The 27671-nt window shown below is 45.2% G+C and overlaps 1 protein-coding gene across 2 annotated transcripts in view; it reads left to right on the top strand.

Moving 5' to 3' along the window:
- LAMA3 (laminin subunit alpha 3) overlaps positions 1–27671 on the top strand; it is a 260738-nt gene that overhangs the window by 166662 nt on the left and 66405 nt on the right. Inside the window, exons 36-41 of one of the 2 annotated variants that reach the window (XM_055558991.1) lie at positions 146–244; positions 2655–2738; positions 8499–8729; positions 12311–12424; positions 18613–18722; positions 21656–21736. In XM_055558991.1, coding sequence (XP_055414966.1) covers positions 146–244; positions 2655–2738; positions 8499–8729; positions 12311–12424; positions 18613–18722; positions 21656–21736 — 719 coding nt within the window. Of the gene's footprint in view, positions 1–145; positions 245–2654; positions 2739–8498; positions 8730–9706; positions 10130–12310; positions 12425–18612; positions 18723–21655; positions 21737–27671 lie in introns of those variants that run through there. The other variant, XM_055558990.1, reaches the window with a different exon arrangement.

The following is a 27671-nucleotide window of genomic DNA, read 5'->3' as shown; positions in this document are numbered from 1 at the left end:
AATTCCACTCTGTAGAAATGACGGCTGTTAAGGGGCTGATAGTGTATCTTCCCAGAGCTCTGTGCCAGTGTACTTCATAGACAAACTGATGTGGCCATGGTGTGTTGCAATGCTTGTGCTATTAATGCTGTTATTTCAATTTTAGGTTTCCTCTTATGGTGGCTACCTCACTTACCAGATCAAGTCGTTTGGACTACCTGCTGACATGGTTCCTCTGGAAAAGAAGCCTGATGTGCAGCTCATTGTAGGTATCAGAGCACAAGCCAAGTGACAGGAAGTGGCAGTTGCAGCTGGTGCCATTCTGGTTTTAGGACATCTTTTCTTAAAAAATAACTTTATTTACATATTTCTTGGCTGCGCTGGACCTTCGCTGCTGCTCAGGCTTTTCTCTAGTTGAGTCGAGCGGGGGCTAGTCTTCCTTGTGATTCAGGGGCTTCTCTTCTTGCTGAGCACAGGCTCTGGAGCATGTGGGCTCAGCAGGTGCAGCTCCCCGGCTCTAGAGCACAGGCCCAGTAGTTGTGGCTCACAGGCCTAGTAGTTCTGCAGGATGTGGGATCTTCCTGGATCAGGGTTTGAACCCGTGTCTCCTGCATTGGCAGGCGGGCTCCTCACCACCGAGCTACCAGGCAAGTAAGTCCTAGGACATCTTGATAAGTGGCCTACCAGAAGTCTGGATTAAGTCGTTTCCAGTATTTTGTAGAAACTCGAAGGGAAGTTGAGAGCATGTAGCACCTCCTCCAGATCCTGGGTGCCTGACCATCCCAGCCCCGAATCGTTTCTCTTTTCTTCCCTCCCAAGAACTTAACCATCTCCCTCCTGGCTTCTCACAATCATTGCCTCATCGTAAGCTTATATTATGTTTCTGTCTTTCAATTTCATTGCACAAATGTTTTTGAGACTTCCCTTTTTGCAAAGTCACATTGCTGGGCTCATGAAGGACAGGTGGTCCCTGTTGTCAAAAAGAAAAAGTGTAATCTAAGGGGAGATGGGCTTCCCTGGTGGCTCAGTGGTAAAGAATCCGCCTGCAATGCAGGAGACGCAGGTTCCATTCCTGTGTCGGGAAGATCCCTTGGAGGAGGAAATGGTGACCCACTCTGGTATTCTTGCCTGGAGAATTCCATGAACAGAGGAGCCTGGCTACAGTCCATGGGGTCTCAAAGAGTTGTGACTAAGTGACTGAGCACAAACATGAGATACTGGGGAGCCCTTTTGTTTTTTTGAGAAGTGACACCCGCATGCTATGCGCGGGGCACCCAGTCCAGAACTACAATCTAGCAATTTCCTTGAGGGCAGGGGTGATATACCATCCTGCTTTGAATCCCTACAATGTACAGAACCTTGAACATGGGATGGGGTGCCATTGCCTAATCTTGACTCTGTTTCTGGCTCATGTGCTGTAATTAATGTGTTGCAATCCCAGCTTCCTGAAGGACTTCTTTGTGTATTTTGTGTAAGTGATGCCTGGAAAACCCCACATGTCTCACGCCAGCTGAGGGCCTTGAATTCTGGTAGCTTTTTGTGTTCAGGCATGGCTGTGCTATGTTCTGTTTCTGCTGGCACCCAAATGTATTAAACTGTTGTTTTAAAAACTCCAAGGAACCTTCCTTTGCAAAACATCTTGAAAATGAAGCACCCAGGACTTTAAAGTCCAAGGAAAAATAGTTCTGCAATAAAAACACTATTATGACATGCTGTAGATCAGCTTCATTATTTTTTTACAGAGCATCTCAAATTCAGGCCATTAGTATGCCTATATTTTACTGCCTCTGTTATTATGCAAACTGTTGGAGCTCATGGAGAAGTGAGGACCAAAATTTCTTCTTAATTTATCTTCAAACTTGGAAAGTAATTTAGGCTCATAAAGCATATACTCTGCTGCTTTGTTCCAAACCACTGAAATTAAAAGCTTATTGGGCATGTTTCTTAGATTAAGGTTTTCAATGAGCGATTGCAGATAATGCTCTTCTTTCTGAAAGGCCGGCTCTGATGAATGAAACCTTTAGGGGTTTGGTGCCCCAGCAGAAGAGCTGAGCTCCTCTGTGTGGGCGTGGGGTGAGGGTGCTGGTGGTGGGTGCTGACTGTCCCATTGTGCCCTCAAGAGCTGCTGTAATGGGGACCAGCGTGCAGAGGTTGAGTGATTCGGCTGGTGCCTTCAGGGTCTTGGGCTGTGGGGTGAGCCCTGCTGCACATGCCAGCCCCGCAGCACCCTGTCCATGCCACCTGCACAGCCCACAGCCAGCCTGCCAGCCTTCTGCCCTCCTTCCCCTCCTCACTAACCCACCCACCAAAGCACTTTCTTGCTCCCTGTCTGGTCCTAGACAGTAGGGGAACTGGTCCCTCATGTTATCTGCAAAGCATGTTTATTGATTTTTAAAAATTGTTTCCATCTTTTTAAGCCACTTTTAGTCAAAGGAACTTTCCTTTGTGAAAGTTTAGGAAACAAAGGTTTCCTATTTGGGAAAATGAACTCTCTTAGGTCTTATTATTCCATTTCCGTGTTACTAATCCTTTTGCTTGTCAGTTCATTTCACAGTTACTTTTTAGAATCAGTCATTTCATGTAAAGCAGATCCATAGACATTTGTTCTCAAATCAGCCATAAACTTCGAAACATGCCGGCCAAGCTACCAACACATTCATATTTGTCTTCCACAGGGTCAGCACATGTCCATCAGCTACCATGAGCCAAACCATCCCCGGCCAGACCGGCTGCATCACGGGCGAGTGCAGATGGTGGAGGTAAGGGAAAAGTGAATGCGAAGTGGTTCTTTCTTTTGTCTTTTTTTTTTTTTTTTTGGCCACGCTGCAAAGCATGTGGGATCTTAGTTCCCTGACCAGGGATCAAACCTGCACCCCTTGCACTGGAAGCTCTGCAGCTTAGCCACTGGACCACCAGGGAGGTCCCTGAAATGGCTCTTGATGAACTTTTAAGAATTGGTTTTTCTTTTTACTTATTTTATGAATTTAAAATATTAATTATACTTATATAAATATAATTTGATATATAAATTAGAAATTATATAAAGTATACAGAGCTCCAACCTCACAGGGCTTTGTTTGCACTATCTTTATGGCACTGAAACAGGAGACCGTCCTGTCTCCCATTTTACAGTTAAGTATCCTTAATGTATAAACTCCATGAGTCTGTCATGCTCCGATATAGCTCCCATTTGTCCTCAGGATTCCCTCAGTGCCTGGAACCTGGTGACTTTCCAACAAATGTGCTTGGAGTGAATAAATAGAAAAGTCACAAGCACATCTAATACCAAAAGAAATAAGAATCAGATCAGATCAGATCAGTCGCTCAGTCGTGTCCGACTCTTTGCGACCCCATGAATCGCAGCACACCAGGTCTCCCTGTCCATCACCAACTCCCGGAGTTCACTGAGACTCACGTCCATCAAGTCAGTGATGCCATCCAGCCATCTCATCCTCTGTCGTTGCCTTCTCCTCTTGCCCCCAATCCCTCCCAGCATCAGAGTCTTTTCCAATGAGTCAACTCTTTGCATGAGGTGGCCAAAGTGCTGAAGTTTCAGCTTTAGCATCATTCCTTCCAAAGAAATCCCAGGGCTGATGTCCTTCAGAATGGACTGGTTGGATCTCCTTGCAGTCCAAGGGACTCTCAAGAGTCTTCCCCAACACCACAGTTCAAAAGCATCAATTCTTTGGTGCTCAGCTTTCTTCACAGTCCAACTCTCACATTCATACATGACCACAGGAAAAACCATAGCCTTGACTAGACGAACCTTTGTTGGCAAAGTAATGTCTCTGCTTTTGAATATGCTATCTAGGTTGGTCATAACTTTCCTTCCAAGGAGTAAGTGTCTTTTAATTTCATGGCTGCAGTCACCATCTGTAGTGATTTTGGAGCCCAGAAAAAGAAAGTCTGACACTGTTTCCACTGTTTCCCCATCTATTTCCCATGAAGTGATGGGACCGGATGCCATGATCTTCGTTTTCTGAATGTTGAGCTTTAAGCCAACTTTTTCACTCTCCACTTTCACTTTCATCAAGAGGCTTTTTAGTTCCTCTTCACTTTCTGCCATAAGGGTGGTGTCATCTGCATATCTGAGGTTATTGAGATTTCTCCCGGCAATCTTGATTCTAGCTTGTGTTTCTTCCAGTCCAGCATTTCTCATGATGTGCTCTGCATATAAGTTAAATAAACAGGGTGACAATATACAGTCTTGATGTACTCCTTTTCTTATTTGGAACCAGTCTGTTGTTCTATGTCCAGTTCTAACTGTTGCTTCCTGACCTGCATACAAATTTCTCAAGAGGCAGATCAGGTGGTCTGGGATTCCCATCTCTTTCAGAATTTTCCACAGTTTATTGTGATACACACAGTCAAAGGCTTTGGCATAGTCAATAAAGCAGAAATAGATGTTTTTCTGGAACTCTCTTGCTTTTTCCCTGATGCAGCGGATGTTGGCAATTTGATCTCAGGTTCCTCTGCCTTTTCTAAAACCAGCTTGAACATCAGGAAGTTCACGGTTCACATATTGCTGAAGCCTGGCTTGGAGAATTTTGAGCATTACTTTACTAGAGTGTGAGATGAGTGCAATTGTGTGGTAGTTTGAGCATTCTTTGGCATTGCCTTTCTTTGGGATTGCAATGAAAACTGACCTTTTCCAGTCCTGTGGTCACTGCTGAGTTTTCCAAATTTGCTGGCATATTGAGTGCAGCACTTTCACAGCATCATCTTTCAGGATTTGGAATAGCTCAACTGGAATTCCATCACCTCCACTAGCTTTGTTCATAGTGATGCTTTCTAAAGCCCACTTGACTCACATTCCAGGATGTCTGGCTCTAGGTGAGTGATCACACCATCGTGATTATCTGGGTCGTAAAGATCTTTTTTGTACAGTTCTTCTGTGTATTCTTGCCATCTCTTCTTAATATCTTCTGCTTCTGTTAGGTCCATACCATTTTTGTCCTTTATCGAGCCCATCTTTGCATGACATGTTCCTTTGGTATCTCTGATTTTCTTGAAGAGATCCCTGGTCTTTTCCATTCTGTTGTTTTCCTCTATTTCTTTGCATTGATCGCTGAAGAAGGCTTTCTTATCTCTTCTTGCTATTCTTTGTAACTCTGCATTCAGATGTTTATATCTTTCCTTTTCCCCTTTGCTTTTCGCTTCTCTTCTTTTCACAGCTATTTGTAAGGCCTCCCCAGACAGCCATTTTGCTTTTTTGCATTTCTTTTCCATGGGAATGGTCTTGATCCCTGTCTCCTGTGCAATGTCACGAACCTCAGTCCATAGTTCATCAGGCACTCTATCTATCAGATCTAGGCCCTTAAATCTATTTCTCACTTCCACTGTATAATCATAAGAGTAAGAAATAAGAATAATATAGCTAAATAAAGGAGAGCTTATCAAATTATGTGTGTGTGCATGCTAATGTCCGACTCTTTGTGACCCTATGGACTGTAACCTGGCAGGCTCTTCTGTGCATGGGATTCTCCAGGCAAGAATCCTGGAGTGGGTTGCCATGCCCTCCTCCAGGGGATCTTCCTAACCCAGAGATTGAACCCACATCTCTTACATCTCCTTCGTTGGCAGGTGGATTCTTTACCTTTAGCGCCACCTGGGAAGCCCTATCAAATTGTAGAACATTGTATCACACCTACTTGGTTACAGCTATTCCTTTAAACAATGTTCCAATTATATTCTTAGATTTGTCCAGGGATTTCCCTGGTGGTGTACTGGCTAAGACTTCACGCTCCCAATGTGGGGGGACCCAAGCTCAGTCCCTGGTCAGGGATCTAGATCCCACATGCTGCAGTTAAGAGTTCAGAAGGTGCAACTTTAAACGTCCCACATGAGGAAATGAAGATGGAAGATCTGAGTGCCACAAAGAAAATGTGGCACAGGCAGCCAGAGAAACAAATAAAAACATTTAAATATGTGCAGTGAGAATTGTTAAATATATCCTCAAGGGGATACTTTTTCGAGTACCTTAAACTTGCAGACATGCTGTAACATTTCTGTACTGGTCCATCCATATGGTGGAATACCATTTGGCAATAAATAGAGCAAAAAGTATTGGTAACTTCCACAGTGGATGAAGCCCCAAAATATTATGCTGAAGGAAAGAAGCAAGACACAGAAGTTCACATATTATGTGATTCTGTTTATATGAGAGAGGTTATGCCAGCAAAAACAGTGAAGAACCTCTCCCAATTTTTCCTCCACAAAAGCAATGAGAAAACTGGCAAATGTGGTCAAAGTCAACTAGTTTAGAAGTCTTGACAATTAACCAAAGGCTAGCAGTCATCTGAAAAGCATATATTCCAGAAAAAAAAAAAAAGCCTGAATCTTTTGCCACTAAATACTACGGTACTACATGATCTATGGTTGGTCAAATCGATGCATTTGAAGCCACAGATGTGGAGAGTGGACTGGGAAGATTTTCACAGATTTTTGACTCCCAGAGGGTTGTCACCCCTAATACCTGCATTGTTCAAGGGTCAACTCATATTCCAAATAGTTGGAAATAGGGTTCTGAAGATATTTGCACAGTTGTGTTCACTGCAACACTGTTCACAGTAGCCAAAAGGTGGAAGCAAGTGCAATGTCTATCCATAGCCGACGGGATAAGGAAAATGTGGCACATACACACTGGAATGTTATTCAGCTTAAAAAAGAAGAAAGTTCTGTCATATGCTAGAACGTGAATGAAACTTGAGCGCATTCCACCAAGTGAAATAAGCAAGTCATGAAGAGATAACTACTGTGTGATTCCACTTATATAAGGTATTTAAAGTCCTCAAATTCATAGAAACAGAAAGGAGAATGGTAGTTGCCAGGGGCTAGGGGAGGAGGAAATGGCAGTTATTGCTTAATAGGTGCTGAGTTTCAGGTTTGCAGGATGAGCACGTTCTAGAGATCTGTTGCACAATAACGTGAATATAGTTAACACTACCATACACTAGGCTTCCATGGTGGCTCAGGAGGTAAAGAATCTGCCTGCAATGCGGGAGACTGGGGTTCAATCCATGGATTAGGAAGATCCCCTGCAGAAGGGACTGGCTACCTGCTCTGGTTTTTTTGCCTGGAGAATTCCATGGACAGAGGAGCCTGGTGGGCTACAGTCTATGGGATCGCATAGAGTCGGACAGACTGAGCGATTAACACTTTCACTTCACTTCACCATACTGTTAAAAATGATTAAGATGGTAAATCTTATGTTACATGTTTTTCACCATCATAAAAATAAAATAACATGAATGTGTGTGTGCAAGAAAAGATTGGACTTTGTCACAATTATGAATGTTTAATGAATGATCTGAGCTGTGTGACTTACTCTGTTTCCATATGCCTCTCTACTTTTTTTCACTCCCTTTATGCTTGTACAAGCAAAAGTGCATTTTGCAATAAGCTGAACACTGAGAAATCTGATTTAATTTTATTGCTCTTTGTTTTCTGCCTTCATTTTTTCCCCCCTTTCTCGTGGCTCTCTTCCTTCTTGGGAACAATCCAGGATATGTGACTTCTGAATGTAAATCTACTGTGTCCACTTACCTATCTCATTTTAGTATTTTCCCTGATGCATACATTTTTATTAATTTTTATTGGGTATCCCAGGTGGCTCAGTGGTAAAGAATCCACCTGCCAATGTGGGAGATGCTGGTTCAATCCCTGGCTCAGGAAGATCCCCTGGAGAAGGAAATGGCAACGCCCTCCCATATTCTTGCCTGGGAAATCCCATGGACAGAGGAGCCTGGCAGGCTGTAGTCCATGGGGTCACAAAAGAGTCAGACATAACTTAGTGACTAAACAACAACCACAAAAAATAGTTGCTTTACAAGGTTGGGTTAGTTTCTGTTGTGCAGCAAAGTGAATCAGCTATATGTATATATATATCCCCTCTTTTTCAGATTTCCTTCACATTTAGGTCACCATAGAGTCTCTTCAGTGGGCCAATAGTAAAGAATCCACCTGCAATGCAGGAGACCCAGGTTTGATCCCTGGATCAGGAGGAGGGCATGGCAACCCACTCCAGTATTCTTGCCTGGACAGTCCCCATGGACAGAGGAGCTTGGTGGGCTACAATCATAGGGTCACAAAGAGTCAGACTCAAGTGACTTAGCACGCATGCATGCAGAGCATTGAGTAGAGCTCCCTGTGTTATGCAGTAGGTTCTCACTAGTTATCTAGTTATACATAGTAATGTTGAGTTTATACATAATAAAACTAGGGAACTAGGAACAGTTTACTATGTATAAACTACATACTATAATCTGTGTAGTTTATACATAGTAAACTAGGGAAGCCTGGCGTACTACAGTCCATGGGGTCACAGAGTCGGACACGACTGAGTGAGTGAACAGCAGTGTTCGTGTATGTCAGTCCCAGTCTATCCCACCTTCCCCCCTTGGAAACCGTAAGTTTGTTCTCTACTCCTGATGCATTTTCAGTGTCTTTTGTTGGGTTCCTTCTGGCTGGCTGTCTTGCGGTCCCTGGGACTGAGTTTGCCTCTCTGCTTTCACGTGTAGGGAAACTTCAGACATGCCAGTAGCCAGGCCCCCGTGTCCCGGGAGGAGCTGATGACCGTGCTGTCTAGACTGCAAGGTGTGCACCTCCGGGGCCTCTACTTCACGGAGACGCAGCGGCTCACCCTGAGCGGGGTGGGGCTGGAGGAGGCCTCGGAAACAGGAAGTGGACGTCGAGCACAGAGCGTGGAGATGTGTGCCTGCCCCCCTGACTACACAGGTGACTCATGTCAGGTAGGAGCTGCCCCTCAACCGTCGAATGCCCTGGAGGGCTCCTGGGGCTGGCGCTCCTGTCTGCTGTCCAGCCCTCTTGGATGGCCTGGAGCCCTCTGACCATCAAACAAGTTTCTGCTGGGGGTCTAGCGTGTTATCTTACCTGGACCACCTGCAGGTATTAAAAATGAAAAAAAAAAAAATCACTTGTCTCAGAACCCATCAGAAGGCATTAGGAGCTCAGTGGATCCTGGGGGCTGCAGAAATCTGGACTTTCCGGGGGGCAGGAAGGAAGTAACTGTGCACGTCCCAATATGTGAGCCACTGCCTTCCTGGGAGCTGACCCAGGGTCCTCCTGCCTTTCCTTAATCCAGGCCTCTTTCCAGCACCCATGCCCCCACAGAGTTATAGTCCAGAAAACGTCCTGATTCTTCAGGGGACGTTTCAGTCCAAGTTTCCAGCTCACAGCAGATCCTCAGTGGAGGCCCAGTGTGCTGTAACATGAAACTATTTCATATCTCAAGCTGCAAATATTTCCTCTTCCTGAAGAGAGGGAAAGAAAGCACAGTGGGTAGTACAGTGAATAGGAAATGGCAAACACTGTCATCTTGAGAATTCCAGACGCCTGTCGGATATGCAATTAGCAACCTCCTTCACTTCCCCTCCTGACCCCCGGATTGCAGAAAACCCTAAAGGTGATCTGCACATCGGTTCTTTTTTTAACCTGCAGGTATAATATTTTTGCAGATTAAAATGCGACCTATTTTGCAAGTTAAAATATACTCGCTATGGTTTTCTTGGGATTCCTGTCAGGTAACTTTTAGTCTGCAGGTGCCTCCGTTCTTTGTCCCCCTGCCTTCTCTGTCTTTTCTAGCCCGATTAAGTGAAATTCCTAGCCCAAGGGAAGGAGAGGGACCTCTGGCTCACCACCCTCCTGCCCAGGGCGTGTTCTAGGCTCATGACTCAGCCTGTGATTTACAGCTTCGAGTGCCGTCTCAGGGGTGAGGTGGGTAGAAGGTGATGCCTGCCCCACCTGGCAGGAATTACAGAGTGGCGCGCTTCCCTGCGGGACTGTTATGTGCGCGCTCTCCCAGGCTGACTCACAGGTGAAGTTTACAGGTGGGGCCTCCTGCCACAGACAGCCTGCCTTCTACCTGAGTCAGCCCAGCCTGGGCAGCGAGCAGGAAGGGCAGGTATAAGAGGAAGAGGCAGAGGTCTGCGCGCAGCCAGCAGGACGCCCAGGGACTACGATGCCCCTGGCAGTGAGGTGGTCTGCCCGGAGTGCGGGATGGCTGTGGATCTTTGGGGCAGCCCTGGGGCAGTGTCTGGGGTACAGTTCACAGCAGCAAAGGGTAGTGCTTCCTCCATCTCCGGGTCAAAACCAACTGCAAGCAAGTTATGTGGAGCTTAAGCCCAGCCAGGTAACGGCCCTTTTACGTTTTGCTTTGGGTGGGGAAGGGTTCCCAGCTCCCTGAGATTTCAAGGCAGGGTGATGAGTGAGGAGTGGGTGGGCTGGGGGAGGGGCCGATGGCTCCCGCATCTGCTGACTGGCAGTGTTCATTATGGTGCCTGACAGATATCTCTCCTGGGCTGTTAACCACAAACCCTATAAACATCAGCCCACCTGGAAATGCCAAGGCAGCTACAGTTTGAATGCCTGTGGGATGTTCATGTCTAGGAAACTTTGTGCCCTTTCTAAACAAACCCAAGGCTTAGGATAAGAGTCTGGATGCCTGTAGGTTTCCAGGTTCTGCTTGGGAGAAAAATTACCCATAAAGTAAACTGTGAGAATCAGTGAATCCCTGTTTAAGATTAAGAAAATTGATGAGATCAATCTTGTGTAATACCTAACAGATGTGCTTCAATTAGACAGGCATTAAACATTCATAAATTCTGCTTTCCCTGTATTTAAATTTTCTGGATAGTACCTATATATTCACAGAGAAATAAATGCTATGGCTGCTAAAGTGATCCAGGAAACTTGAGAGAGACATCATTTTATCATTTGTACTACAAAAGTTTATTGGAAAAGTTATCCTGAAAAATTGTGACTTAAAAAATTATTAGTTGCAAAGTCTCTTTACTGAAGTAACATGTTGGGACACATTCGTTTTCATTTAGAACAAGTCTTCAATACAGCCTTAATAGTTGAACAGAATTGTATGTTAAATGTAGAGTTTGTGTGCTTTACAGAGGTGAGAAAAGAATTATATTCCCATAACTGACAAACGTTCTGAGAGTCACATGATACATAGTTCTTGTGGAGTGTTTTTCTATTTCTAAGCAAAAGCAAATTAAGATGGGTGATTTACCTTTAATCAGGATAGACCATCCTCACCCACCAAAGAATATTTAATTAAAGCTTTAACTGGGCGTGTTGTCATAAATAAACCATATATATTTATTATTTAGATAATTTGTTCTTTCTTAAATTGGATAATTTTATAATCATGTAATGGGGTATATGGTGATAATTATAAGGCCCTTGTGCCTTCTTAGTAGAGATTATTTGCAGATATGATCATACCACCACTGGCTGAATTAAGTTCAAATGTATCTCTCAGTTGTGCTTTCAGCTCAAGAACATTCCTTTCATGTTTGGATTCTCCTTAGACAAGCCCATTCAGTAATCTAAGTTTTTGTAGTGCATTCTTTTGCCTCGACACGGTTCCTAATAGCTGAAGGGAAAATTGTATTGGAAATTATAGTATTGTTATTGTGTATGATTTGACATCATTTGTGTAGCTTTAGAAGGAATTTCTAGCAACTGGAATATTCAACTCTGGGGAGCGTGTGAGCGTCTTCTCATCATTATCATCATAATTCTTCTCATCCACATGAAAAATAATAACTTGCAGCATTACACTGCAAAAAGGCAATATAGAGGAGATAGGGTTAATCAAAGCAATGTTGAATAAGAGAAGGAGACCACACTCAAGGAAATTGCCTTAAGCTGGGTCTTTGTGTTCAGTAGGAACCAAACATCCCTATCAAGTTCTGTACAAGAATGCCAGCTGTTTCCTTTCCCCAGGGTTCCCAGTCACCTGTAGTCTGGTGAGTAGCAGTGAATGGGTACCACCGGACCTGCCATTATTGATTAAATCCCAGTGGTGATCCCACCTTTCCCCTCCTCCCATCCAGCTCCCCCACCAGCCCAAATCCACACTTGAAGTGGCTACCCAAAGAGAACTTGAAGGGATTTGCTCAGAGGTCCTCCCCCCTGGCGGACTGAGGTCCTGATTCTCTTTGCTTTTTCAGCCTTCCATGCCTCCACTGGCCCTCAAAACGATTGGCTTGAGAAGGAGAGGCACCCAACTTCCACAGTCCACCCCCCATACCCCCTTTGCTCTGATTTCCCCACCACACATCTCCCATTCCACCACAAACTCCACCAGCTACTTTCACATCCACCAAGATGTGAAAACAACAGAAAACCTGATGGAAAAAGCAAGCGAACCTGGCTTGCATTGGAAAGTAGAAGTTCACACACTGACCAAAGTAGGGAAGATAGAAAGGTCAATGCTGGACGGTCAGGATGGTCACCTGCTTTGGATAATAAATTTCTTTCTTTGTATTGACTAAATGATATGTTTGCAAAACAGGGATGCAGACCTGGATACTATCGTGAGAACAAAGGCTTATACACTGGACGGTGTGTTCCCTGCAACTGTAACGGGCATTCCAATCGCTGCCAGGATGGCTCAGGAGTATGCATTGTGAGTAAACTGATGCTGGAATGTTACTAACAAATGATCTGTGTATCCCCGGCCCCCTCCGCTAGGCCTCAGACATCAGATGTCACCTCTACCAAACCCTAAATAGAGGTGATTATGTGAGCAGGGGATGGGGTGGGGCAGGGGCAGGGTGCAGCACCAGGTAACCAGGCTGAATTACTTTACACTCACTTTTCCCTCCATGTTTTTTTTCCTAAAGATTTCTTTTCCTGTGTACCATTTTTAAAGTCTTTATTGAACTTGTTACAGTTTTGCTTCTGTTTTATGTTTTGGTTTTTTTGGCTGTAAGGCATGTGGGATCCTAGCTCCCCGACTAAAACCCTCACTCCCTGCATTAGAAGGCGAAGTCTTAACCACTTGACTGCCGGGCAAGTCCCTTTTCCCTCCATTTTAATGTGTGCCGTCAGAGAACGTTCTATCTGAGCAATTAAATTACACCTTAGCTTCTGAATCTTACTAGATGATAATAATGGGTAGATGCTGGGGTTTAACTCTTGCCGTGTGTGTGTGCTAAGTGGCTTTAGTCGTGTCCTACTCTTTGCGACCCTGTGGACTATAACCCACTAGGCTTCTCTGTCTATGGGATTCTCCAGGCAAGGATGCTGGCATGACATCCTTGCCATGCCCTCCTCCATCTTTCCAACCCAGGGGTCAAACCCACGTCTCCTGCAACTTCTGCACTGCAGGCAGATTCTTTACCCCTGAGCCACCTGGGAAGCCCTAACTCCTGCCAGGATATAGTAAACCAGAGCTACTCCTTTGAACCTCAGTTTTGTTGAGGGTGGGATGGGGCAGGAGGTTGCAGGGAGGAGACCTCATTGCTGTCAGATGAGCGGTGGCTTAAGAAATTGATCAGAGGAGAAGGAGATGCTGGCAAAGGCTGAAGGCACACTCTCCATCCATCAAACACTAACCCCCATGGCTGCCAAGGCAGTGCGTTTAGAGGGGAAGACAGGCAAGGGGAGTCCCAGTGGTTTATGACTTAGCCACAAGGAAACTATCTTCTTTGGGTATGTTTTAGAAAATTCTCCCACACAAAACTAGGTTCTCAGGAGATTTTTCTCATGCATCCTGAAGCAAAACAGTTTTTATTCTGCTATCTTCCTCCCTATCCTCAGAGGTCCCCCCTCCAGTAGCCACGGCCTCCCCAGTTAGAAAAAAGATGGACAGTTCCAAGGCAAGGAGGCCACGTTGGTGCTTGAATACAGAGCCCCCACTTCTTTTGTGTAGTTCAGAAATGCATTGTCCTGGCACGGGCTTCCTCTGCATTGTGCGAGGCACCTAGACTGTGTTTCAGCTCTTTGAGTTCCTAGACTGTTTTATGCCCATTCAGCATGTCCTGAGGAGCTATTTCCTCTGCAAGACAGAACAGGCCAGGACAGGAAATTGTTGTAAAGAGCCTGACAGAATATTCTGTAGGATTTTAGCCTTATAAGTTCCGAAAGTGTAAGAGATGTCAGGCAGTATTATTTTTCAGCTCTTTGGTATCTCATGAAATAGTTTGTATTTCATACTGTGTGATGTGTGTAACACAGGTAGACACTGTCATTAAAAATACTTATCTTGCCATTGAGTCATTGCAAGGCCACTTTATAAAGGCTGCCAGAGAACAAAGGGAGTTTTCTCTGTAGTCCATCTACCCAGTGAAGGGATCACTAGTGAGAGTCATAGTTCGTGTTTCAGTCAAACAACAAGATTCTCTTTTTCATTTTTGTTTGCAGCTCTGTCTTCCCTTGTCCTTGACGGCCGTGTGCCCTCTAGAACTGATTCATTCAGGGAACCCTTGCTGAGTATTTGCTCTTATGGGAAGGACTAAGCTAAGTGCTGGGGGTTAGAACCATCAGACATAATCCCTACTCTCAGGAGGCTTGCTGTCTGGTGGGGGGTGTGCGTGTGTACACACATGTACATGTGCACACATGAGTACCACACACGGGTGCAGCTCAGTGGCAGGCCGTGGGTGCTGGCCCTGCACTCCAACATGGCCCTTGCCCGGGAGCCGCACACACAGCCCCATCCTCAGAAAACAGAAACAAGGAGACCCAGCCCTTTTCGCTGGCAGACGGGACGATTCTTTACACTGGCCTCCGCTTCCTGAGGTCCAAAGTCAATTTTGAAATCTGGGACCTTCACACATGTGCATCTCTCCCTGTCATTTCAAGTATAAGCTTCGAAGGGTAAAAAGAAACCAGTCCACCCCCTGGCAGTAAAGCAGCATGTGTCCAGCGGGGAGGCAGCCAAAGCCAGTGACGTGTCCTGTGGGTGCCGTTGGCTGGACGGAGCTCTGATGACCGGCTCCCTTCTCTCTGCCGAGGCCCTGCTGTTCCGCCTTCTCCTGGCTGCTTTCTCTCCCTTCCTCTGCCTTTGCTATCCAGTCACCTGTCAGCTTCCCTTTGTTTCCAGTTCCTTCCCTCCTCTCTCTTCTCATCCTCGTTCTTCAGTTTTCCTCCTTTTTATTTATTTTTAAGGGAATTTTACTTTTCAGTTATCTTACTTTATTTTTTATGCTTAACACATGTGATTGCTCAGTTGTGTCTGACTCTTTGCAACCCCATAGCCGGCTCCTCTGTCCATGGGATTTCCCAGGCAAGATTACTGGAGTGTGTTGCCACTTCCTCCTTCAGGGAATCTTCCCGATTCAAGGATCTAAACGTCTCTTGTGTCTCCTGCATTGGCAGGAGGATTCTTTACCACTGGTACCACCAAGGAAGCCCATTTTATATTGATTTATTTTAATTTATTTATTTGACTGCCCCAGCTCTTAGATGAGGCATCAAACTCTTAGTTTCAGCATGTGGAATCTAGTTCCCTGATCAGGAATCGAACCCAGGCCCCCTGCATAGGGAGTTCGAAGTCCCAGCTACTGGACCACCACACTGGTTTTCCTCCTTTTTATTCCCTGCTGCTGGAGCCCGTCTCCCCCTGTCTCCAGGATGATTTGTCTGAAATTCACAGCTGAATCGGGGGTCCCCTGAGGCTCACACCCAGACGTTCACACTCCTCAGGCAGCCTCAGGGCCCCTTGATCTGTGCTGCTGCCTCTCCAGCCATATCCTGCCCCCTTGCACTTCACCCTCGGGAACACCAGCTGCTTCAGGTTGTCCGTCCACACCACTGAGCTCCTGCAAGACTGAGGTCCTGTGCACACCGACCCCTGTTCCCCATGTGCCCTTCCTCCCTTCTCCACCCAGCTCGCTCCTCTCCTTCTGTCCTCGACACAGGCCTCATCGCCTCCCTGAGGCTCCTCATCGCCTCCCTGAGGCTCCTCTTGGTATTAGGGCATGCTGCCAACACCTTTGTCATCATATTCCCCACACTGTATGGAAGATGTCTACTCACAGGGTTCTGTCTACCCCCGCTTTGCGCCCCTGTACCTAGCATAGCTGAGCAGCTAGTTCATGCACAGTTTGCTGTCACATGGACCTTGGAAAGCACATGCTGTGAGGGTGGATATGGATTCATTCATTCACTCATTTATTCACAGTAAAACAAGGAAATCTGATAGGTAGATGCCTCAAAGTTGCAGGACTGAGGAAGACAGATTTCAGGGTAGATGCTTTCAGCTGAGAGTGAGTGGTATTTCGGACATTCTTATCGGCTTTTTATCAAGCAACTCAGTTTCTAACCCCTTTCTACGCTCCTCTCCCCGTGCCCCTGTAAAGGCCCAGAGTTTAGAGGGGTTTGGGGAGAATTTATAATAGGATTCAGGTCACCTCACCACCATTCTTGCTTCTCCACATTCTTACTTCCTCAGTGTTTTCAGCTCAAAACTAAGTTGACATTGGGACTAAAGCATCTCTCTCCAGGCAGCTCTTCTTTAAAATTGTCATTTGGAGCTATAAAGGAAAGGAAACTGGGACTTTCCTGGTGATCCAGTGGCTAGGACTCTGAGCTACCAATGCAGGGGTCTTGAGTTCCATCCCTGGTCAGGAAACTGGATCCCACCTGCCACAACTAAAAGATTCTGCATGCCACAACTAAGACCCTGCATGGCCAAATAAATAAATAATAAAGAAAGGGAACTAACGTGAAAAGGGGAACACTTAGTTCAAAAGAACAGATGTTTCTGAGAGAGTCAGGGAGGCCGAGCAAAGTAAAGGTACAGGAAGCCACCAGCACCCTCACCTGACACCCCCGAGAGACTCCTCTCTGGATCCTACAAGTCCTGATAACCTTGGAAAGTGGGTATTATTTTAACTGTACATTTTAGGAAAATTAGAATAGTATATACATCATCAGATCAGATCAGTCGCTCAGTCATGTCCGACTCTTTGCGACCCCATGATTTGCAGCACGCCAGGCCTCCCTGTCCATCACCAACTCCCGCAGTTCACTCAGACTCAAGTCCGTCGAGTCAGTGATGCCATCCAGCCATCTCATCCTCTGTTGTCCCCTTCTCCTCCTGCCCTCAATCCCTCCCAGCATCAGAGTCTTTTCCAATGAGTCAACTCTTCGCATGAGGTGGCCAAAGTACTGGAGTTTCAGCTTTAGCATCATTCCTTCCAAAGAAATCCCAGGGCTGATGTCCTTCAGAATGGACTGGTTGGATCTCCTTGCAGTCCAAGGGACTCTCAAGAGTCTTCCCCAACACCACAGTTCAAAAGCATCAACTCTTTGGTGCTCAGCCTTCTTCACAGTCCAACTCTCACTTCCATGCATGATCACAGGAAAAACCATAGCCTTGACTAGATGAACCTTTGTTGGCAAAGTAATGTCTCTGCTTTTGAATATGCTATCTAGGTTGGTCATAACTTTCCTTCCAAGGAGTAAGCGTCTTTTAATTTCATGGCTGCAATCACCATCTGCAGTGATTTTGGAGCCCAGAAAAATAAAGTCTGACACTGTTTCCCCTGTTTCCCCATCTATTTCCCATGAACTGGTGGGACCAGATGCCATGATCTTCGTTTTCTGAATGTTGAGCTTTAAGCCAACTTTTTCACTCTCCACTTTCACTTTCATCAAGAGGCTTTTGAGTTCCTCTTCACTTTCTGCCATAAGGATGGTGTCATCTGCATATCTGAAGTTATTGATATTTCTCCTGGCAATCTTGATTCCAGCTTGTGTTTCTTCTAGTCCAGCGTTTCTCATGATGTACTCTGCATATAAGTTAAATAAACAGGGTGACAATATACAGCCTTGATGAACTCCTTTTCCTATTTGGAACCAGTCTGTCGTTCCATGTCCAGTTCTAACTGTTGCTTCCTGACCTGCATACAGATTTCTCAAGAGGCAGATCAGGTGTTCTGGTATTCCCATCTCTTTCAGAATTTTCCACAGTTTATTGTGATCCACACAGTCAAAGGCTTTGGCATAGTCAAGAAAGCAGAAATAGATATTTTTCTGGAACTCTCTTGCTTTTTCCATGATGCAGCGGATATTGGCAATTTGATCTCTGGTTCCTCTGCCTTTTCTAAAACCAGCTTAAACACCTGGAAGTTCACTGTTCACATATTGCTGAAGCCTGGCTTGGAGAATTTTGAGCATTACTTTACTAGCGTGTGAGATGAGTGCAATTGTGCAGTAGTTTGAGCATTCTTTGGCATTGCCTTTCTTTGGGATTGGAATGAAAACTGACCTTTTCCAGTCCTGTGGCCACTGCTGAGTTTTCCAAATTTGCTGGCATATTGAGTGCAGCACTTTCACAGCATCATCTTTCAGGATTTGGAATAGCTCAACTGGAATTCCATCACCTCCACTATTTATATGGACCTTCCCTGGCAGTCCAGTGGTTAAGACTTCACACTCAACCACTTCCACACAGTGTAGGGGACACAGGTTCAATCCCTAGCCAGGGAAATAAGATCCCACATGCCACGTGGCATGGCCAAAAAAGTTGATTTATTAAAAAACACCGAGGCCCAGAGAGGTGAATGGACTTGCCCAAGATCCCACAGCTATGGAATGTTCAAGTGGGATTTTAACCCCACTGATCTGGCTCCATTTTGCCCTTCCTCCCCATAATAACACCCAATAGCTGATGGAAGGGCAATTACACCATTTTTCTGGCACCAACAATGATTGGCTGGGTAGGAAAAGCATATGATTAGCAAAATCGATATTGCTGTGTCAGAGGGTTTGAGTTATAATTGTGTGAGTAATTAAGATGACAGCAATCTCAATAGTAATAAATGTAATAGGTTGTTATTAATTTTACTGTTTCTCTCTCCCAAGAACTGCCAGCATAACACTGCAGGGGAACACTGTGAGCGCTGTAAAGAGGGTTACTATTGGAACACCATTCATGGATCCTGCAGAGTCTGCCCATGTCCTCATTCAGACAGGTACTGTAGACGTTTGACAATAATCTATAAAGACAGGAAGTATTGAGTTGGCAAAAAAGTTCATTTGGATTTTTTGTAGCCATGATGGAAAAACCCGATTGAACTTTTTTGGCCAACCCAATAGTTTGATGGGTGTCTAGGGTTGGGGAATGGGTGGTGGGGAGAAATGGGAAGGGGCTGTTAAATGGCATAAAATTTCTTTCAGAGGTGATGAGAATGCTCTAAAATTGATTGTGGTCATGACTGCGCAATTCTGTGAACACACTAAAAGCCATTGAATCTAACATTTTAGGTGGGTGGATTTGTATGATATGTGAAGTCTATCTCAATAAAACAATTTTCTATTTTAAAAAAGGATTAGACAAAAAATGGAAACAAAACCAAACAAAAACAGATTCTCCAAGTTGTGTTCCTCAGGGTTTTGCCTTTTCCTCTTTTCTTTTGCTCTTCATTCAATGGCTAAGCAATTTATTGAGCATCATCCCTCCTCCAGATGCTGGGGTAACTGCAGTAAAGAAGGCTGGCAAAGACATTAAGTTTCACCTGAAGAATGTGAGGAGAGAGTGGGTTATTACTCAGTAAAATGTGCACAAATCAGTCTGAAGTATAACTTCAGAGATGGGCCACACCACTGATTAAAGGGTTATGTGATAGATAGTGGATTCTTTACAGAGGGTGGTAGCAGGGCTTTCTGGAGTTGTTGGGCAGGGACTCATGAGTGATGAGGTGGAGTACCAAGACAATATGATGAGAATCCACGGCAAGGGGGGAAAAAGATGAGAAAACTCCTGTGATGATGAGTTTGTGGACAGTAAGAAGGCATGGATGGCTTGATTGCATTGAGAGAGAGCTGGCTGGGAGATGAGGTTGGTGGGACAGCCGGGATACAGATCCTGTACCTTTCAGGCTAGAGTAAGGCACTTGGATGTTAAGGACTTTTATTCTCAGTGTGATGGAAGCCACAGGACAGTTCTGAGCCTCAGAGAGATGTGATCTGCATTATCATCCAGGCTCCAGTAAGGTCAGTAGACTCTGTAGGTAGAAAGCTGTCATTTTCCTTTCGTGATAATTCATGTTCAGTTTGGCTTTGGCACATTGTTCTACTCTTGCTCATCATCACATGTTTGTTCACTGTGAGTCCAGACAAAATATAAACAGGTTACCAAGTGAAGCAAGATTTGATTTGAAAAATCAGATTGATGGTGATCAAGTACCAGTACAGCACAGGTTCAGGAGCAAGTGTGGACCACAAGGCTGGTTGATAATCAGCTGAGCTAGCAGAGAAATTGGCCAAGTCTTAAAATTATCAGAAGTCAACTGCCCAATGTGGCTTTTCTGGAGATGCATATTTGAAATATCCACCCTGGTTTGCTATCTGTGTGTTTGATACTCCTTAAACCTGCCCGGTCCTGTGGCTTTATTTGTAAAGGGATCTATCACTTGACACTTGCCCAGGCTTGTTTGAACAGAAGCTGAAGAGAGTAAAAAGCTGCAAGATGTTCACAGTGTGCTTAGGGAAAGTGTTTGATCTTTGGTTGCAAAGCATGCTATCATCAAGGTCAGCTTTCAGCTTCTGTATAGTTGAAGTAACACGCAGTTCCTAGGATGTATCAGTAAAATCCTATTTTTATCTAATTCTCCTTCCAGCAATATTAATACTGCTGACAAATTTCTAACTGTCCCTTTAAAGGTGTAACTCTATATCTATCTAATTGTCCAAGAGAAGCTTCCCAAATAAGAACTCTTTGAAACTTCCCTTGTGGTCCAGTGATTAAGAATCCACCTTCCAATTCAGGGGATGTAGGTTCAATCCCTGGTTGGGGAACCAAGATCCCATGTGCCACAGAGTGACTAAGCTCATATGCGTGCGTGCTAAGTCGTGTCTGACTCTTTGGGACCCTAGGGAGCCCACCAGGCTCCTCTGTCCATGGGATTCTCCAGACAAGAGTACTGGAGTGGATTCTCCAGGCAGGCGCTCCTCCAAGGGATCTTCCTGACCCAAGGATCAAACCCGAGTCTCTTATGTCTCCTCCATTGGCAGGAGGGTTCTTTACCTCTAGCACCACCTGGGAAGCCCAACTAAGTCCATGAGCCGCAGCTAAGATCCAGCACACCCAAATAAATAAATAGTTTTTAAAATCAGAATTCTCTTACCAGCTAGTGATAAATGGAGTTATTTCCCCTCAGATCTATGTCAGTGGGATGTTCAGTGGTCATAGGTGTTTCTTCGTAAGGCAACAAGGACTTTTTCATGGTCTCTTGGTTTAATTTTTTTTTTTTAAAGAAGCTTCTATAAATACACCAGTTCAGAACTAAAAGAAAGAGAATAGAAGTTCCAACAACCTGATTGGAAAAGTGTGGAAATCACCAGGGACCATGTCCGCAGAGCTAGCTGGGCCCAAGCATGATCTGTACTTGAGTCCCCTCTGGGACTCTGGGTGGGCCTGCCCCTACCCCCGAACCCTCCACACAAAATACTTTTTCTTTCCAGAAGGGATTGTGCCCAGTATAAGATAAAAGAACTAGAATAAGCAAGGAGGGGAAAAAAATTTTTTTTTTAAAGAATCAGAACTCTCTGTTCTTCTTTTCTGCCCAGACTTGTTTGATTCCTTCCTTGTTATTTCTGGAAAAAGTGCTTTCGTCACCATCTCTTCCCAAGTGCGTTCCTTTACTCTGTCTTAAGGGAGGGAATGTATTTCTCCAAGCCGAAAATAAAAATGCCTTCAGTCCCTATTCACCCAGATTTGCCCGTTGTCCGCTGAAATCATTCATCATTCTCTCGACAAGTTTTGATGGGCAAAATTTTCTTCACATGAAAGCTACCTGGACCCTTGGTTTCCAGTTTCACTTCATGTGGCAAAAAATAATGAGCATAAGAACCTGTGGGTTTATGTTTCTACTGGGGCTTTTTTCTGTCTTTTTCTTTTTTTAAGTTTCGCCACCGGCTGTGTTGTGACTGGGGAAAACGTCAAGTGCTCCTGCAAACCTGGATACACAGGAACACGCTGTGAAAGGTGGGTGCCGCCCTCCCCCGTGCCCCCCTTCTCTCCTCCTCCCCCCATCTCACAGGTGGGGTGGGCTCTGCGGGCAGGCTGCTACAGGCACCCTGGGTGTGGGTGGGGCTCAGAGCTGGGGTGGGGCCGCTGGTTTCTCTGAGGCTGGGAAAAGGTCTCTTGGGAAAAACACAAGCCTGTCACTTCATAAATCATTAACTTCCTTCTCTTCCTTGCTTTGTACCTGTGGAAATTTGAGAATTAGGGCCAATATGTCATAGTCCTATACACTCCAGCAAATGCCCCTGTATCCCCCTGTGCTTACATATATGCTTACATATCCCCACTCCCACGCACACTCCTGTATTCCCCTCCCCAGACATATATCTACGTACTCCTACCACCATCGAAACTCAAACTTCTATCCGCAAATATACACATCCCTGCTTGCCTGTACACAAACATACAACTCTACATGCTCCCACACATGCACACGTATCCACAGCCCTACACACACACCCCTGTTAATGCACACACAACATTATGAACACTGTCAGGACAGTCTGTGTCTCACTCATTTCTGAATCCCTTAGTGCCCAGTGAGCTACTATTCATATAATAGGTGTTGAGAAATGTTTGGGAAACAAAAGAATACATGTTACAAAATGGAAGGTATGTACTTGATTATAAAGGCCACAGAGGCAAGCTTGCACTTTTCCTGAACAATATTTCATAATTAGCTGTTCTGCCCAGTTATTGTGAAGGGTGCAAAAGATACTTGTCATCTAGACAGGAAGAGAGCATACACATACATTGATATCTGGGAAAGTAACAGTAAAATGAATCATATGGATAACATTTTAAAATTTAAAATAACTATCATAAGATCAGCACATAATTATAAAAAATGTTATAATTATAAATTATGAAAAGGATGTAACACAGGTGTGTGCGTGCTAAGTCGTTTCAGTCCTGTCCGACTCTTTGCAACCCCATGGGGTGTATAGCCTGCCAGGCTCCTCTGTCCATGGGGATTCTCCAGGCAAAAATACTGGAATGGGTTGCCATGCCCTCCTCCAGGGGGATCTTCCCAACCCAGGGATCAAACCCATGTCTCTTACTATCTCCTGCATTGGCAGATGGGTTCTTTACTGCTAGTGCCATAAATCCCCATAAAATAGGTAAGCCAAAAGCTAGTAACGCAAAAAACTAGTAAGTTCCACACCCTTACAATTGCCCTATGCTCACACCTGCCCACCTACAGTGCTATTCATATTTCTTCTGCCTACAGAAAACCATTGTTAAAACTTGTTGAAGGGAATTCCCTGGTGGTCCCCTGGTTAGGATTCTGTGCTTGCACTGCAAGGGACACAGGTTCAGTCCCTAATTGGGGAACTAATATCCCACGTGCAGCCCCCCCAAAAGAGTTGTTATATGTTCTTACATGTCAGTTCTATATGCACAGACTTTTTCTTTAAAAATAATGTAGATTTCAGTTTTGCTTTTTGTTTTGACTTATTTTCTCATCTAATTATATATTAGTAATCTGTTTCCATGCAGGGTGCCCTGGTGGCTCAGATGGTTAAGAATCTGCCTGCAGTGCAGGAGACCCAGGTTTGATTCCAGGGTCAGGAAGATTCCCTGGAGAAAGAAATGTCAACCCACTCCAGTCTTCTTGCCCAGAGAATCCCATGGAGAGAGGGAGCCTGGTGGGCTACAGTCCATAGGGTCGCAAACAGTCAGACATGACTGAGTGGCTAACACTTTCATTTTCAGTCTGTTTCCATAACAATAAGTATTCGTTGATAACATCATGTCAGGGCCAGGAAGTTCCACTTAAGTTCCATCATCCCCCGACTCTTGGCCTTGGAGGTAGTTGGATATAAATGTTTATACCTTTTTTGGTTTTTTGGTTTTATATCGCCACACTGTGAGGCCTATGGGAATCTTAGCTCCCCCATAAGGGATTGAACCCATCCCCCCTGCATTGGGAGGATGAAATCTTCACCACTGGACCCCCAGGGAAATCTCTGTTTTTGAACTTTTGTGGTTTTACTTCTTAACTTCAAATCTCGATGTTAGTGAAATATTGGAACCTCGCTTTTTTTATGGTGTTGCTTCTCACATGGCAGATAGACTTAGGGTCAACATATAAGACAAAAATTGACCGGAGCTCAAATAACCTTGACTATTCTAGTATTCTGTGTCTCCATAATCCAGGGGGGGCCTCGCTGCATGAAATGTGCATGGCATCTGGCTACATCTGGAGCCGCACTCTGTAGGGTGAAATGTTCATGTGAGGAGAGGCACAGGGAGACCAGCCCAGCTGAGGGTGAGCAGGCTCACATCCCTCATGTTATGCTCACCACAGGATGTGTGCTCACAGGGTGATGGGGACACAGTCCCATACGCTCATGGTCTCATCCCTCTTTGCCTGGGTACCATTAGATAAATTAACTGAACCTTCTCCAGGGGATCTTGCCAACCCAGGGATTGAACCCAGGTCTCCCACATTGCAGGCCAATTCTTTACCAACTGAGCCACCAGGGAAGACATTCACTGAAGCTGCTGCTGCTGCTGCTGCTAAGTCGCTTCAGTCGTGTCCGACTCTGTGCGACCCCATAGACGGCAGCCCACCAGGCTTCCCCGTCCCTGGGATTCTCCAGGCAAGAACACTGGAGTGGGTTGCCATTTCCTTCTCCAGTGCATGAAAATGAAAAGTAAAAGTGAAGTCGCTTAGTCGTGTCCGACTCTAGCGACCCCATGGACTGCAGCCTACCAGGCTCCTCCGTCCATGGGATTTTCCAGGCAAAAGTACTGGAGTGGGGTTCCATTGCCTTCTCCATCACTGAAGCTACATATGTACAAAACTTCTGTATGGACTTGGATTTGTACATTTTATTGGGTTCTTGTGCTATTATCACTTCTGAATCATTTCTGAAACTATAAAATAACTGACTATTTGGTTGAGCCAGGTTCCCTTCATAGAGCTTAAATTGTTTCCTGGACTGTTCTGGCATATTGTTTTTCTGGATAACTTTAGAAGAGTTTTACCAAATTAAAAACACACACACACACACAAAATCAATTCAACTGAATTTCATCGTAAGGGGGGCTACTGTGGACTAGGAATATCTGAAACATTTTATGGACAAGGTGGGACTTACGTAGGTTGAGGGAATGGCTAGAACCCAGTGGAGCTGGGAGGTGGAGCTGGAAGACAGCTTAGGTCAGGGAAGTAATGTAAGCAAGTCCAAGGGCCTCGAGGGTACCTGCCATGGGTGGAAGAGGGGACACTCTTTATGGGCATCAGCTGAGGGTCTGGACACTATCCCATGGTAAAAAGGAGCAATTCAATTTTCTTCTGTTTTTCATTTCTGCAAGGGGAACCTAGCTTACGTTTGTCTCACATCTATTAGTCATTCTTTCCTTCAATGAAAAATGGATGGAGATCCTAGTATCTGCCTGGCACTGTGCTGAGCATTAGAGACACATGAGCAACCAGAGCACAGACTCTCCTCTCAAGGGTTTTCCAGTCTAGTGGTGAATAGGCATACAAACGGGCTGTTGAAGTAGAGAAAGTGAAAGTGTTAATCTCTCAGTCGTGTCCAACCTCTTGTGACCCCATGAACTGTAGCCCACCAGGCTCCTCTGTCCATGGGATTCTCCAGGTAAGAATCCTGGAGCAGGTTGTCATTCCCTTCTCCAGGGCATCTTCCCAACCCAGGGATCAAACCCAGGTCTCCTATATTGCAGGTGAATACTTTACAGCCTAAGTCACCAAGGTAAGCCCTAAAACAGGGAACTGGGCTAAATCAGGTTGCAACAGGAGGGGCATCCCACTAGAACTGAAGGGGGAGGGACGGAAGGGGCAGCCACCCTGAGACAGGAAAGATGGGTAGAGTGGGGAGTGGGCCTGGGAGGGTCTTCCAGGCTCCATGATTTGAAAGCTATGGGGCTCCCATCTGGGAGAGGCTTCCTAATTTAATGCTCCGTACAGTTTTTCACAAACAGTGAAGTGGAAAACAGCACCAGTCTGGAGGAGACATCCATTTGGCAGGCAGCTGATTGGAAAAGGGAAATTCTTAATTAACAGTAGTCTCAGCTTAGGTTTGTTACATTTGATCATACATCAAGGGAGTAAGTATTGTTTAAAAAAGAAACAAAACTTTTCCATCGCTAAAAACTTTTCTATTGCTTCTCAGCCTTTTGGCTAACATCAGGTGTAAAACACTTTTCTACAGCTTAATGCCATTTTAATGTCAAATTTTCTCACTTGTTAGACATTTATTGAGCACCCACTCTGTGCCAGGCTGCCAGGCATCGTCAGCCACTAGTGGTTAGCTCTGCAGTGATAAATAGAAGCGCAGTGTGGAGTGAAGAATAAGGATGTATGCAGCACAGCTGGACAGAGGGTGGGGGAGGGGCAGGGAAGGGCTCCCAGCTCACCTTCCAGCCCCACCCCACCCCCACCCCATGCTCTGGGACAAGTTTCTCCCTCAGCTGTCAGAGCCACAGATGACAGAAGCTCTCTCTGCTCTTCACTTGCTGTACCAATGTCATCTATGAAATCAGAAAGTCCGTTGTGTCTAGCCACTGTCCTGGCTAAATAAGAAGAAAGGCACCAGTTCAGTTCAGTTCAGTCACTCAGTCGTGTCCGACTGTGACCCCATGAACCGCAGCATGCCAGGCCTCCCTGTCCATCACCAACTCCTGGAGTCCACCCAAACCCGTGTCCATTGAGTCAGTGATGCCATCCAACCATCTCATCCTCTGTCGTCCCCTTCTCCTCCTGCCCTCCAACCATCTCATCCTCTGTCGTCCCCTTCTCCTCCTGCCCTCAATCTTTCCCAGCATCAGGGTCTTTTCAAATTACCTTACTTAAAATTACATAAATATTCTAGAAATTTTATTCTGCTTTGCAAGATTAAGGAAGAAGCAGAATAAAATTTCTGGAATATTTATGTAACTTTAAGTAAGGTATTTTGTAAATATGTATCTTTTACCTAGAAAGTTTAGATACAAGTGAGACACCTGAAGAAAAAGTATTTTAAACCCAGATCTTTTGCGTAGCATGGTTAGGAGGCAGAATATGGGGCTGGACACTTCAAGGAAAGCCCTATTATTAGGACAGCCTGCTTAGTAGACTTGGATAAGCCACCTCAGCTTGGTTACCTTCCTGATAATTAGGGAATACATGGGTTTTCTACTTCCTATCCACTTTCTGAAATGTAGTCATTCCAAATGATACCAATTAATACATACCATTACATGACTATTTTCATCATGTCTTGAAGTGATAGTAGCTGCCTTTTACTGAGGGTCTGTTATGTGCAGGCATTGTACTAGATTCTTTACTGTGTTATCTTTTATCTTATATCCATCCACCAAAATAGATATGGTTAGTACAATTTTTCATTCATTCATTCAACATGTATTTATGCTGCTGCTGCTGCTAAGTCGCTTCAATCGTGTCCGACTCTGTGCGACCCCATAGATGGCAGCCCACCAGGCCCCTCCGTCCAATACATGAAAGTGAAAAAATAAAGTGAAGTCGCTCAGTCATGTCCGACTCCTAGCGACCCCGTGGATTCCAGCCCAGCAGGCCCCTCCGTCTATGGGATTTTCCAGGCAAGAGTGCTGGAGTGGGGTGCCATTGCCTTTTTATATCTGATACCTAATATGTGCCCAGGCACTGCCCCAGGTGCTAAGGATGTATCAGTGAACAAAACAGCCTCCCAAAATCACATCCTCATGGAGCTTACATTTTTATAAGAGGAATAGATGAAGACGGGGAGAAGGCAATGGCACCCCACTCCAGTACTCTTGCCTGGAAAATCCCATGGATGGAGGAGCCTGGTAGGCTGCAGTCCATGGGGTCGCACAGAGTCGGACACGACTGAAGCGACGTAGCAGCAGGAGATGAAGAAGTGGAAGCTTGTGGGGTTCAGATAAG

This window comes from Bubalus kerabau, chromosome 21 (assembly GCF_029407905.1).
Source record: "Bubalus kerabau isolate K-KA32 ecotype Philippines breed swamp buffalo chromosome 21, PCC_UOA_SB_1v2, whole genome shotgun sequence".
NCBI classification, from domain to species: domain Eukaryota; kingdom Metazoa; phylum Chordata; class Mammalia; order Artiodactyla; family Bovidae; genus Bubalus; species Bubalus kerabau.
This window is presented reverse-complemented; position numbering and strand designations above follow the sequence as displayed.